The sequence below is a fragment of the Mya arenaria genome, chromosome 10 (assembly GCF_026914265.1).
Source record: "Mya arenaria isolate MELC-2E11 chromosome 10, ASM2691426v1".
NCBI classification, from domain to species: Eukaryota; Metazoa; Mollusca; class Bivalvia; order Myida; family Myidae; genus Mya; species Mya arenaria.
Genome location: NC_069131.1, coordinates 13,985,295 through 13,998,522, shown reverse-complemented (window position 1 = coordinate 13,998,522; position 13,228 = coordinate 13,985,295). Strand labels below are relative to the sequence as shown.

At 32.7% G+C, this 13,228-nt stretch overlaps 1 protein-coding gene across 1 annotated transcript; it reads left to right on the top strand.

Annotated features, from left to right (window-relative positions):
• Positions 1-41: 41 nt before the first annotated feature.
• On the top strand, positions 42-11,446 carry LOC128204082 (17-beta-hydroxysteroid dehydrogenase 13-like). Its single transcript, XM_052905427.1, has 7 exons — positions 42-323; positions 1,608-1,709; positions 2,460-2,606; positions 4,505-4,611; positions 6,074-6,211; positions 6,905-7,021; positions 7,823-11,446. Exons 1-7 carry the CDS (start codon positions 114-116, stop codon positions 7,905-7,907), a joined length of 906 nt encoding a protein of 301 aa, XP_052761387.1. The 5' UTR covers positions 42-113; the 3' UTR covers positions 7,908-11,446.
• Positions 11,447-13,228: the final 1,782 nt, after the last annotated feature.

The window sequence follows — 13,228 nt, the reverse complement described above, 5'->3', positions numbered from 1 at the left end:
TATATTTTGCGATTCGTACAAAATTATTTTTTTTACACAACACAAACAAAACTGTACTTCGACCAAGCAGGCTTTTAATTAGTGTGTTCTCTTTAATCAGGATACAATTGACAATGTATATAGTTATTCAAATATTTCAGACACTATTCTATCTGATTTACTGCTACTTAGAAGCTGTCATTCGCTTCTTTGTCCCAGTGAAGAAAAAAAGTTTTGCCGGTACCATTGTGTTGGTCACTGGAGCTGGCCATGGCATTGGGAAAGAGTTGGCCATGAAATTCAGTGAAGTCGGTGCCAGACTTATCCTGTGGGATATAAACAAAGTATGTGTCCCTCTTTATCAGTGAAATGATTGAAAAGGCAGTTAAAAAGTCTATAATCCAATAATGCTCAATAAAATTCACCAGTCAGTTGTAACACCGCCTCCCCCCCCCCACCCCCAGCCCCAGGGAATAGCGGGGACATTGACTTTCAGTCCAGCCAAGACCAGGCAAAATCCCCATCCTGAGGGGATGAAGTGCTGGTGAAACCCCCGCCAAATGCCCCCTCACCCCAGAGAACCTTGGTTAGTCCCATTCTCTGCTATATTTTGCACGAAGACAAAACCACCGCATTCACCCGCACTGTGGGGCCACCTGAAAGGTAAAAACACGGCCCATTTCTCTGACTAACCCCAGCATAACCCCGGACCTGGTGGGGCTTTGGTTATAATTGACTGGTACATAAGGTCCACTTTTTGTCACAGTGAACATGACGCTGGTTTATGATTAGTGACATCATTTGAATAAAAATATATATGATACCACTTTATAAAGAGTTTTAATATTTATTTTCATAAATCACATTACTCGATCATGTAAGATTTATCAAAATGGAAGTTTAAAACAAATGAAAGTAGAAATAGGTACTAATTTAATTCAAAACAAGATGATAAAAATATATTTATGCCAGACAATGCAAAATTGAGTGGAAAGGCAGCCTTATAGCTGACCTTACACATGAAGATTCCCTCAATAATCAGAATTGAAAAATAGAAGAATTATAGAAAAGTTAAGTCAAGTATGAACAATGCAAGTATATATTAAAGTGACACTCTTTAAAATCAATACATACTTATGTATAACAAATATCAATTTTGACTGATTAACCTTTATTTCTTTCTATACAATGCATTTACAGAAAATATTGATTACTGAAATCAAGATGCAAATGTGTATTTAATAGCATAAAGCCCATAGATATTAAATGATTGGTGAATGCTAAAAGATTTACTGTGATCTTCTATTGTCTCCTAAGGTAGAAATACTGTGTTTTATGTACATATCTTTTAAATTTATCATTAAACTCGGTATCTTTCATAAGAACCATTGTTTTCAATAATTATTCATCCTTTAAGGATTATTGAAACAATATTAATAATCGTGGTAAATCTTAAAAAGGGAGCAAGAGTGCATCTTTAATTATTTGCCAACAATTTGAATATTAAAAAAATGTTACAGGGTAATTTTCTTGTAAAATGAAATTAAGTGTATAATTATTATAGCGTTATATAAATGACATTAGTTCAGTTCTACCTGTTTAATGCACAATTTTTATTTCTTTTGCAGAGACAAGTGGAAGAAGTTGAGCAGACAATTCGTAAAAGTAGACACAAGGATGACGCTGCCAAGTCTTATGTCTGTGATGTCAGCAAGGTCGAAAACATCAAAGTAAGGGTGCAAATCTGTGTAGAAGGGCTATAGTAAGATTATGGTCTCTAATACTGTTATAATATCTCAGCAAAGGACAAATGATGCTTTGTGACATAGTGTACTTTGAAAGGGTATGGTTGTCTGTCGGAATCTGGTTTTTGATAATCATTTTGAAGATCAGGGACATGCCATTCTACAAGTTCAGGTTTATTAAACAAAATAATTTAAGTGTAAGAATGTGTAAAAACATGTGCCATTTTATCAATAAAGATTTTAATATTATCAATATAGACACAAGTTCAAAGCCACTTAGCAGGGATAGCCCTTTGTTGTCTCGCAGATACTAAGCCCAGTGGACATGACACTTATTTTTACCTACACAAGTTGATTAGCAATGCCCATATGGGCTTATACAATGAAAACAATTTTAAAACTGAGAGGTAACTAATTGAGAAGTAACAAATTGCTGATAATAATATTACAAGACGCATTAATCTGACATTTAAAAAATAGCTTGTTTTCCAGGCCACGAAGGCAAAAATACTTGAAAAATTAGCTTGTTCCATTCTACAGCTGCAAAATACTTAAAAAGTAAGCTCGTTTCCAGACTACAGCTGCAAAATACTTAGAAAATTAGCTGTTTCCAGGCTTCAGCTGCAAAATACTTAGAAAGTTAGCTGTTTCAAGGCTACAGCTGCAAAATACTTAGAAAGTTAGCTTGTTTCCAGGCTGCCCTGCAAAAATACTTAAAAGTTAGCTCACTTCTAGGCAACAGCTGCAAAAATGAGACGAGAGGTGGGAGAGGTGGAGGTGTTGGTGAACAATGCTGGCATCCTACATGGTGGTTCCCTGCTGGAGATGTCAGAGGAGGACATCAAGAGGACGTTTGATGTCAACATTCTGGCTTATATTTGGGTACTGAGAACACATTTTCAGTTTATCCATTTTTTTAAGAAATATAAAAATGAGGTTCTTGTCATAGCCATGGTGTCTTTGTCTGCATTGTTGTGCAAAAACTTTTTCTGCATTATTGTGCAAAACTTTTATCTGCATTGTTGTGCGAAATTCTTTGTCTGCATTGTTGTTCAAAATTGTTTGTCTGCATTGTTGTGCAAAAACTATTATCTGCATTGTTGTGCAAAAACTTTAGTTAGCATTGTTGTGCAGAAACATTTGTCAGCATTGTTGTGCAGAAACTTTTGTCTGCATTGTTGTGCAGAAACATTTGTCAGCATTGTTGTACAAAAACTTTTGTCTGCATTGTTGTGCAGAAACTTTTGTCTGCATTGCTGTTCAAAAACATTTGTCTGCATTGGCATTGCTGTTCAAAACCATTTGTCTGCATTGTTGTGCAAAAACTTTTGTCTGCATTGTTGTGCAAAAACATTTGTCTGCATTTTTGTTCAAACACATTCGTCTGCATTGCTGTTCAAAAACACTTATCTGCATTGCTGTTCAAAAACACTTGTCTGCATTGCTGTTCAAAAACATTTGTCTGCATTGGCATTGCTGTTCAAAACCATTTGTCTGCATTGTTGTGCAAAAACATTTGTCTGCATTGCTGTTCAAAAACATTTGTCTGCATTGGCATTGCTGTTCAAAAACATTTGTCTGCATTGGCATTGCTGTTCAAAACCATTTGTCTGCATTGTTGTGCAAAACCATTTGTCTGCATTGTTGTGCAAAAACTTTGACCTTGTCTAGAACTCAAAAAACGTTCAAGATAAAGTACTATGATACTGTGCTAAAATGTTGCCTGAGACAATATCTGCGCAAGTATATCAAGACCCATGACTCTGGTTTTATCAATTGCTGAGTTGAGCCCCCTGTTCAACTATAAAAAGACACTTTTTCAGAAAGCTCCTGTTTGTATTACAAGATTATTTGCAACTTCTGTTTACTTTTTGATCTGTTTAGAATGTTTCAATACTGTGAACTACATATGATAGTTAAATACACATTATATCTGTATAATTGTATTATGGTATAACCTGCTGATTTACTTACATACTGGGCGAGTACCTAAATTGGAACAGTACCTTAATATGGAACACCCATTATAAAAGTGTTTTTCTGATCGCGATCGGCGTATTTATGATTTTAATCAATATAAATGCTTGCCTTAGATACAAGTTCCAAAGAACACAATACTCCGGTAAGTATTTCAAATGCTGCTATCATTCAAAGTTTTTCATGTTCAAATGTCAATACATGGTAAGCGGGTGAATTACTTCAGCTTGCCACAATCACAGCATACTGGTTCAGTCTGTATTTTTTTGACAAAAAAAAAAAAAAAGTTGAAACTAAAATAAATAATTAACTTACTTAAACAAAACATGTACCAATAATTTTATAACTATACATAAAGATGAATAAAGAGTTAAAACTGTTCCATATTAAGGTACTCCAAGGACAAAAATGGCAGTCCTTGACTGCGGTTAATAAAGTACTTTTCATGCAGATTGATAGTATCTTGAAAAATGCCATTTATATCAACCAATCGGTCTTTAATCCTAGTATGCTGATGAAAATTTTTGTCATTGTAGTGCAAGTCTTACTAAAAATATTTCAAAAATAGTGCCAAAATTGTTCCAATTTAGGTACTCACCCAGTATATCTTTGATTTATACATACAAATTTATGTCTATATAATACAAATGACATTTATCACAATTTTACTAATTTATAATAAAACAAACAGGTTTTTTTTCTTTAAATTATGATAGACTTATTCAAAACTGTTATTGTATTAACAAATAAATAAAAGAATGTTGCTAGTTACTAAGTAGTGTATATCTTTCATTGTTGCTCAGACATGTCGAGAGTTTCTCCCCTACATGGTCAGGCGTAACGAGGGCCATATTGTCAACATGGCATCAATGAGCGCTCAGACGGGTGTGGCATACCTCACTGAATATTCGTAAGTTTATTCCACATCCATATTGGTAGTGTTTAAATATTTACTCCACTTCCATATTGGTAGTGTTTAAATATTTACTCCACATCCATATTGGTAGTGTTTAAATATTTACTCCACTTCCATATTGGTAGTGTTTAAATATTTACTCCACATCCATATTGGTAGTGTTTAAATATTTACTCCACATCCATATTTGTAGTGTTTAAAGATGCACTATTACTCCAAAATAAGATTTAACACATATAATACAATTGTTAAAAATACCAAAAAGGATGAACAAATGTCGAAAACAATGGTTCTTATGAAGGATACCGAGTTTAATTTAAAAGAAATGTGCAGAAAGCATGGTATTGCTACCTTATGAGACTATAGTAAATCATAATAAATATTTTAGCATTCACCAATGATTTAATATTTTTGCATTTTCAGCTATTAAATACACAGTTACAATATTGTTTATAGTAATTAATATTTTCCATAATTGCATTATTAGGTAAGTAGTTGAGGGTGTATTACTCAAACTTTATGTTTGTCCTAATGTACATGTATGTGTATTGATTTTGAATAAGAGTGTCACTTTAAATACATTATATAATCTTTTGTCAGTATTTAGTGTTGATTCTCAGCAAACTAGGAACAGTTTACCCTTTGCCAGAAATGGCCAAATTTGGAAGACATTAACTGTTTTTTCTACAAAACCTTGCATTGGTTATGTAAAGATAAACTATATTATATATTTTGTCTTAACCATAATGTTTAAAATTATACTGCTCAAGATGAAAGATTTTCTAGTATGTTCAGATTTTGTAGAAATTTATTGTTAAGAAGGTTCAAAGGCATTTTTTTCAAATTTGGTTTTCTAAGTGCAACTTTTTTTCTTCTAAAGTAGACATATTCTCTTAACAGAAAACTTATGAATGAAATCTTTTGCAATTTCCTCAGACTTCGATGGTATTTTGAGCTACGCTGACTAGCCTATAGAAGTTTGTTCCAATTTAGTCACTGTGGTACTTAATTGTTTATACTTATTTATGGTTGCAGGAATGTCAGTATAGCTATGATAAAGATGATATGAATCATTCTCAGAGTCTCAAATTCCGCGTTAGAAACCAGTTCTAGTTTTGTGTAAAAGTCAGGTAACCAGTGATATAAGACTGCTGACAAAATATCAGATCACAGTTATAGTATTTACGTTCAAAATTGATGTTTTATGGCTAAAAGTGTGACAAACGCTTAAAGAAATATGTTATTTTCTTCAGTTTACCAAATACTTATCTGAGATCTGTTATTTTGTGAATAACCTAATATGAATGAACTGGAGGCATTGATGCCAAAATCAGCTGATTCTGGGACAATTTTTAAAAAGTGTCAACTCTGACAATCTGTGAGAGTGCAGCTTTTATATTAGACACCAGTTAAGAAAAGCAATATTACTAAGGTCTCTGATTGATTGTTTATCCAGAGCTAGTAAGTATGCTGTACGGGGATTTACAGAGGCATTGAAAGACGAGATGAGAAGAGAGGGCCACACAGGGATTAACTTCACCACCGTCTACCCCATGTTTGTAGCCACTGGAATGACCAAGTATACGGTTGGCATGTGAGTGCATAACCTTTTTTATCCACATAGTGAAATCTGGTTATAAGAATGATGTACGCTGTTGTTCAGGCGGGCGGCATCAAATTCATTTATGAAACTGAATAACTTGAGTTACAGTTGACATATCTTGACCAAATTTTGTATATAGGAAAACATTCTGGAGGACTTCCATGCATTTAGTGCCCCTAAGGTCAAGGTAAATGTTAGTAAAATTAGAAGAAACAGATGAAACTGAATCCATTGAATGAAGGCTGGAGTTCTCTGTCAATCCATTAGAAACCTGGTTTGGTTGTATGGCAACGTTTCTTGTTTTTACAATTTGTCCAGTTATTTCTTTATTTAGAGCATCATTAGGTAGTTAGTGAAAATCATAAATTGCCATAATATACAACTTATCCATGTCCTTGATATGTGTGATGGACTCTTCTTATCAACAAGTGTGGGATATGTCGTACGATCATGAATTTCAATTGAATACAAAGGGAGTCTGAATTGAAAATCAAAATTTATTTTTTAAATTAAACAAGCATAGAGTTATATTTCCAGTCAAGGGTTTTGTCATTGTCTCATTGCAACCAAGGATAAAGGGTACGAAAAAATGACTTACAATATGATCATTGATAAGATTTTATCTAGGGTTAGGGTTAACCCTTGACCTTTGACCTTTTAACCTACTGATCTCTTCATTTTCAGAGGGGTCGAGTGGTTGACGCCAGCACAAGTGGCCATTGCTGTGGTAGAGGGAGCTCAGATGAACGAGACATCTGTGTTTATTCCCAGCTGGTACAGAGGCTTGCTCAAAATTTCCAGGTATATTCTAATGAGGTTGAACTAATATCAAGCAGCTTTAATACCCATTCAATACTGTCAGTATTTGTCAGGGAGGAAACCTGTGTAGGATGGTGTTTAGAATCGGTTTCATTTTTACCTTGAAAATAATTTCCACTCAAGTCATCAATTATCAATTGTACAATGACTACAATGGGTATTTTACAATACTGTAATTGTAGTTTTATTCTTGTACAATAACTGAAAATCCTTAACTATGCTTACGGTATATCATGGGTATGTTTGAAGTTATTAAGTGTTGTTGTTGCTTTTGACCAGATTGTTAACGATAACATCTGAACATTTCCAAATGTATAAATGAACTCAGTCGGTGGAAATTAACAAAGCGCAATTAAGGAGCGAAAAAGAAGGGGAAAAAAATAGTCGCTTGAATTGATGAATGATTATGACCAAATACAATCGATTGTCACTGATTTCAGGCCCAACCAATTAATTTTTGATAATAATCAATTATCGGAACATCACTACCGTAGGAGACTTGAGACATATCTAATTATGATAGCATACACATACATTATTGTTGTTTTTCCCATATGTTTATGAAAATTTAATTATTGTAATATAATGTTGAATTTTTAATGCATTTTTAAATGCATCAGTTTAGAGAATTTAAATTTTGATATGTGTTCGGCTTCTCTAGTTTCATATAAATTGTTATATTTTAGTGACAGAGTTATAAGGGTTATTTATGATTCAAAAAATAAGTGACTATTTGATTTTAACCTGGTATACTGCTCTAAAGGTTTGAATTTATATTTTCAGTTTATGGCCATCGAAGTTTAAGGAAAATCCAAACGAGTTGATGTATAAAGGTATCAACCCACAATACAAGGAGAGAAATGATTAATTAAATACCCGGGTATCAACCCACAATATAAGGAGAGAAATGATTTATTAAATACCTGGGTATCAACCCATAATATAAGGAGAGAAATGATTTATTAAATACCCGGGTATCAACCCACAATACAAGGAGAGAAATGATTCATTTAATACCCGGGTATCAACCCAAAATATAAGGAGAGAAATTATTGATTAAATACCCAGGTATCAACCCACATTATAAGGAGAGAAATTATTAATTAAATACCCAGGTATCAACCCACATTATAAGGAGAGAAATTATTAATTAAATACCTGAGTATCAACCCACAATATAAGGAGAGAAATTATTAATTAAATACCTGAGTATCAACCCACAATATAAGCAGAGAAATAATTAATTTAATACCCGGGTATCAACCCACACTATAAGGAGAGGAATGATTAATCAAATACCCGGGTATCAATCCACACTATAAGGAGAGGAATGATTAATCAAATACCCGGGTATCAACCCACACTATAAGGAGAGGAATGATTAATCAAATACCCGGGTATCAACCCACAATATAAGGAGAGAAATGATTAATTAAATACCTGGGTATCAACCCACAATATAAGGAGAGAAATGATTAATAAAATACCCGGGTATCAACCCACAATATAAGGAGAGGAATGATTAATTTAATACCTGGGTATCAACCCACAATATAAGGAGAGAAATGATTAATCAAATACCCGGGTATCAACCCACAATATAAGGAGAGAAATGATTAATTAAATACCTGGGTATCAACCCACAATATAAGGAGAGAAATGATTAATTTAATACCCGGGTATCAACCCACAATATAAGGAGAGAAATGATTAATTTAATACCTGGGTATCAACCCACAATATAAGGAGAGAAATGATTAATTTAATACCCGGGTATCAACCCACAATATAAGGAGAGGAATGATTAATTAAATACCCGGGTATCAACCCACAATATAAGGAGAGAAATGATTAATTAAATACCTGGGTATCAACCCACAATATAAGGAGAGAAATGATTAATTAAATACCCGGGTATCAACCCACACTATAAGGAGAGAAATGATTAATTAAATACCCGGGTATCAATCCACAATATATAAGAAGAGAAATGATAATTTCACAACAATTAAGAATCTGCTATATTGTTCACCAAAAGATAAGGGGCTGTATTCGATAACCAAATTAGATCTACCTTAAGAGTAAAATCTGAGTGTTTCCCATCTAAATATGTGTTAAACATGCATTAAATCTGCATTAAACACAGTGGTATTGGCACCATATTGGCATGCATACTCTCTGAGAGAATTAAAATCTAGAAAAAAATACACTTTTTGTGACTGAAGCGCATGTTATCTGCACTTATTTGTTTTATTTTGGACTAAAACTGCTATAATGCACTAAAGCACATTTTTCTGCATTTAAAGTGCATTTTTTCTAGATTAAAAGCACTTTTTTGCGTTAAAAGCTATTATTTTCTGCATTAAAAGTGCATTTTGGTGAAAAGCATATTTTTTTTTAGAAGGGTTTGATTGAACTTAAACATTAATAAATAATCAATAGACTGAATGAAATTATTGAGACATATCTAAGGATAAGAATTGTATTGAATACTGGCTTGGCCATGAATTATTTTATTAGCAAGTGCTGATGCACTGTTGTCTGCGAATCAATAAGGGCTATTCCATTTAAACATGTAACCCCCGGGGGGGAAGGCACATTTAAACTATGCCCTCCCCCTACAGAAGCAAATTTATCCTTTTGGGGTCAAAATTAGCGAAAAAAGACACCCACCCATATACTGTTCAAATAATTGCCTTCCCCCTCCCCCCACCCCCCAGGGGTTATATGTTTTACTGGAATAGCCCGAAATAATGCTGCTGAAAATTTTTACTCTCAGCTTTGCACAATTACCGTACAGGAATGTTAAATGCCTGCTTACTCCATATTATTTTGGTACCGCTTAAAAGGATTTCGTTACATAAGAGTTTGAATAGAATTATGTGATTGATATACTTGAGAAAGTATCGCTCACAAGGTTTTTGGTCAGAAAGGTTGCAAAACAGGTCAGTTACTGTTTGATTTCAGTGGAAATGATGATCTTATTAGCAATACCACAAACTGCAATAACTTGTATATGTGTGATGTTTTTAAGATGGTTTATTTTACATATTTGTTATCAGTGAAAAATGCACTTTCAAATGGTACCAAAAATAAATGTGATCGAAATTTAGCATTAGGCAAAAAGAAATGGCATGATAAGATAAAAATAGTATTTGTACCCCAAAAAAATTAAATGTCCAAATTAAAAATAAATGCAAAAATAGACCATTGCCAAATTAAAATAATCTACGTCTGCGGCATTAACTAACCACAATAATGGGCATTTAGAGAACTTTTTTTAACATTCAGACATTCATTATGTTCCCCTGGTGTAGAGTTGCCAAGAACTCAACACTGAAGCAGCTGTTTATATGAACTACAGCACTAACTAGTATACATTGATTTGGATGGATCATTTACAACTGTGCCAAACATAGGTACTACCATAGGGGCTTATGTTTTGGAAATAAAGTGTTACTATTGACAATAAATGTGTCATTCTTTATCATTCCATCCACAATTAATAATTTAAATTATCCAATATGAACATGTATAGCTACAAGTATGACTTTAAACATGGTAACCACACATTTATTATTGGTAATAACATCTTTTTTCACAAACGTCCGAGCCTCTGTGGGTAGTACTTGCCAAATTACTTTCAAAAGTCTCATGTTTATATCCAAGTTTTGTCTGGAAAATGTATTATTGCAACAGTTGTTACACAAACAATTCCTGTGGAATAACAGACATTGCAAAACTACTGAAATACTATTGGGATTTTATTTTTTCCTGCAGATGTAAGAATCATTAAGAATGGGCAGAGTGAGCGTAGCAAACGATCCCTTCTTAATTATTAAGAATTCACCTCAATGCATCTAACTTACTTAGAATACAACCTCATTGGCTGATACATTGTCAACAAAAACTCTGACGCAGGGAATGTGTATTGAATGATTGGCAGTAGGCGGATTTTTTAACATGCACGAAAGCTGAAAATCTTAATGATTAAGTCCACTACTTAATGGTTGCCTTTCTGCAATTTCATTTGCGTAAAATGTAGGTTGTATTCTAAATGCTATAAAAACATCCTATTTTAATAATATGTAATTGACCTCAAGTGATATCTTTTTAAATGTCCTCTTTGTTTGACAAAGGATTGAATATTTTATATGGAATGATATTGTTATGTTTTTGCTGTGTTAATTAATTATGCAATTATTATACTATACATGTGTACGCCTAGTTAAGAATGTTTGGGGTTAATAGATGTTCAATATAACATTAAACATAGACATATCTTGGAATTTTATTATCTAAATGCACTAGCGCATGTTTGCTCCCTTATGATGGATGGCTTACCTTTATTGTACCATATTTGATTTTCTTAATTGTAGTTTGAATTTTTATGAAATTAGGCCTAAAAAAAATTGTTTGGTTAGGGTAACATCCTTTTCAAAAACAGGTAGGGAAGGTAGGATTTTTATTATTTTTTAATTATTTTTTATAAGGCTTTATATAAGAATATCATTTTCATAATTGGAGAATGGTGTTAAAGTTATCTTTTGTATAAGCATTTAAGGTTTAAACTACATATTGAAAAGCAATTAAAAAAAATATATATATATTTTTTTTTTTTCATTTTTTTTTTCAAACTGACTATGAAAAACGGTAGGGTCGGCGCCTATTCCGTAGGTAGGGTGGGTAACCCGAACCAAATGTATTTTTTTAGGCCTTAGCTGTCGTATGTTTGATATTCTTAACTGTAGTTAGTATATTTGATATTCTTAACTTTACTTAGTATGATCAATTTTCTTAACTTTAGTTGGTATGTTTGATATTCTTAACTGTGGTATGTTTGATATTCTTAACTGTAGTTAGTATGTTTGATATTCTTAACTTTACTTAGTATGATCAATTTTCTTAACTTTAGTTGGTATGTTTGATATTCTTAACTGTGGTATGTTTGATATTCTTAACTGTAGTTAGTATATATGATATTCTTAACTGTATTTAGTATGTATGATATTCTTAACTGTAGTTAGTATGTATGATATTCTTAACTTTACTTAGTTTGATTGATATTCTAACTTTAGTTGGTATGTTTGGTATTCTTAACTGTGGTAATGTTGATATTCTTAACTGTAGTTTGTATGTTTAATATTCTTAACTTTAGTTAGTATGATTGATATTCTTAACTTTAATTAGTATGTATGATATTCTTAACTTTACTTAGTATGATTTATATTATTAATTGTAGTTAGTATGTTTGATATTCTTAACTGTTATTAGTATGATTGATATTCTTAACTTTTGTTAGTACATGTATGATTGATATTCTTAACTTCAGTTAGTATGATTGATATTCTTAACTTTACTTAGTTTGTTTGATAATCTTAATTGTAGTAAGTATGTTTGATATTCTGAAATATAGTTAGTGTGTTTGATATTCTAAACTAAAGTTAATATTTTTGATATTCTTAACTATAGTTAGTATGTTTGATATTATAAACTGTAGTTAGTAACGACATAGTGTACTAGAAGCAGGACACAAACAAGAGCTGGTCACAGTCACGTAACAAATCCTTGACTGGCAGATATACATTATAAGAGCATTGAAATGTTCTATGAAATGAAAATCATCTATGACCACCCCCTTATGGAAGTATTTCACTTTAAATATATGTGGGCTAATTTGATATTAAGATCAACATCTCTTTAAGTTTGAGGATAGAAGGACAAATCGTACTATAGTAATCAATCGTACAAGCTTTTTGCGATCAATGACACTACGACTGTGACCTTTGACATACTGACCTTAAAATGAATGGGGTCATCTGCTGGTCATGACCAACCTCCTTTTCAAGTTTGAGGACCGTAGGACAAAGCATACATTTTCAATCTGACAAGCTTGATGTTTGTATGTCATCTATGACAACCCCTGATGGCAACAAATTCAAGTCGTCATTCCACATTCAATATATGTGGGGTAATTTAATATTAAGATCAACATCTCTATAAGTCTGAGGATAGAAGGACAAATCGTACTATAGCAATCAATCGGACAAGCTTTTTGCGTTCACCACGACTGTCACCTTTGACATACTGACCTCAAACTTTATAGGGTCATCTGCTGGTTATTACCAACCTCCCTACCAAGTTCGAGGACCGTATAAAAGTATACTGTATTTATCAATCATACAAATA